Source organism: Aythya marila, assembly GCF_965140915.1.
Source record: "Aythya marila genome assembly, chromosome: 28".
NCBI lineage: Eukaryota > Metazoa > Chordata > Aves > Anseriformes > Anatidae > Aythya > Aythya marila.
Window position 1 is genome coordinate 1,945,101 of NC_139069.1, and position 2,106 is coordinate 1,947,206.

The 2,106-nt window shown below is 50.9% G+C and overlaps 1 protein-coding gene across 1 annotated transcript; it reads left to right on the plus strand.

Annotated features, from left to right (window-relative positions):
• Positions 1–614: 614 nt before the first annotated feature.
• On the plus strand, positions 615–1,550 carry LOC309888255 (olfactory receptor 14C36-like; the record flags this gene model as incomplete). Its single annotated transcript, XM_082780493.1, has 1 exon — positions 615–1,550. The coding sequence occupies one exon, from the start codon at positions 615–617 to the stop codon at positions 1,548–1,550; it is 936 nt and encodes a 311-aa protein (XP_082636619.1).
• Between the last annotated feature and the right edge of the window lie 556 nt (positions 1,551–2,106).

Consider the following 2,106-nt stretch of genomic DNA (forward strand, 5'->3'; position numbering starts at 1 on the left):
ACACCTCCTTGGTAAGACCATGTCTGTGCTACTGGATGGCAGTCTGTGCATAGCTGGAGTGAGGCCTCTGCACCCCTTGTTAGGAGGGAAGAACTGAGATCCTGTTCAGTCCCGTGGTGACAAGGTGAGGATTCTGTCCAGCTGCACTGGGACTGGGACCTCTCTGCTCTCAGCTGTCTCCGGTTTCTTCTCAGGGAAACACCACAGTGGGATGGTCCTACAGCTCTCAGAGAGGTGACAGGGCAGCTGAGAACACTGGTGTTCAGCAGTGGCATCTGCAGATCTGCTCTGCATTCAGATGAGCTGTTTGCAACAGTACTGCAAATCTCATTGTCCTGACAGGTGGACTCCATGTCCCCCATGTTTCTGCCTCCCTCCTGCTGCACAGAAGGAAGGACTCCTCTGCAGCCCATAGCAGCTCCTGCTCCAAGTGCCACTCTCAGGCAGCACCAGCCACAGCTCAAGCAAGACAGATGCAAAAAGGGTCTCCTGCAAAGCAAGAGGCTAGGCTGGGGGGTACTCTAAGGCTTGCAAGAAGTATCCGCCAGAGAAATGTGTACTAAGTAAGTTCTGACTTATCCTCTGCAACAGAAAACTGTGTCCAATGTCAGAAAATGTCCAACATCAGCTCAGTGAGTGAGTTCCTGCTGCTGGCATTCGCAGACACGCGTGAGCTGCAGCTCCTGCACTTCGCGCTCTTCCTGGGCATCTACCTGGCTGCCCTCCTGGGCAACGGCCTCATCCTCAGCGCCATAGCCTGCGACCACCGCCTCCACACCCCCATGTACTTCTTCCTCCTCAACCTCGCCCTCCTCGACGTGGGCTGCATCTCCACCACTCTGCCCAAAGCCATGGCCAATGCCCTCTGGGACAACAGGGCCATCTCCTATCAAGGCTGTGCTGCTCAGGTCTTCCTTTTTGTCTTCTTTGGTTCAGAGTTTTTTCTTCTCACCATCATGGCCTACGACCGCTACGTTGCCATCTGCAAGCCCCTGCACTACGGGAGCCTCCTGGGCAGCAGAGCTTGTGCCCAGATGGCAGCAGCTGCCTGGGGCAGTGGCTTTCTCAATGCTGTCCTGCACACGGCCAACACATTTTCCCTGCCCCTCTGTCGAGGCAATGCTTTGGACCAGTTCTTCTGTGAAATCCCCCAGATCCTCAAGCTCTCCTGCTCAGATGCCTACCTCAGGGAAGCTAGGGTACTTTTCTTTACTCTTTGTTCAGTCTTTCGTTGTTTCCTTTTCATTGTGCTGTCCTATGTGCAGATCTTCAGGGCAGTGCTGAGGATGCCCTCTGAGCAGGGCCGGCACAAAGCCTTTTCCACGTGCCTCCCTCACCTGGCCGTGGTTTCCCTCTTTGTCAGCACTGCCATGTTTGCCTACCTGAAGCCCCCCTCCATCTCTTCCACATCCCTGGACCTGATAATGGCAGTTCTGTACTCGGTGGTGCCTCCAGCACTGAACCCCCTCATCTATAGCATGAGGAACCAGGAGCTCAAGGATACAGTGAAGAAAATCTTTGGATACACTGTTACAGTAATATTCCAATAGACCTAACTGTACTTTTAGTTTAAAATGTGTTTATGACAATCTCATATATTTTTTGTATTTCTATTTCTTAATAATAGTGCTTCTGATTAATTTTTTTTTCCCAGCCTCCTACCTTTTAATTTAATTTTATTTATTTATATATATATATTATGTTATTTTCTCATGTACATATAGAACCAGGCTTCCTGTTTAGATAAAGACAATAAAGAAATAGAAATTCTGTTGAGTCCATGACTGGACAAAAGAAACAGAAAAGAAAGAAGAAACAGAAATTCTGCTGACTGTGGGATCCCCTCTGCCTACACACCCAGGAAGACATGGACAGAAAGAAGGCCCCCATATGGGTTGTCCTGTCCCTTCTGCTTGAGTCCATGACTGGGCAGCAGCAGGCACAAGGCTTGGCTGTGTCTAGCCAAGAAGCTGCAAGGCCAGCAGCAGGCCCCTGGTTATGAAGCTGCTGCTGAGGTGACTTGTGTGTGCTTGGCTGAGAGGCCGCAAGGAGCCTGCTGGGTTGGGATGCCTACTTCAGGAGTGGTTTCCACCCTGGTGGAGCTTT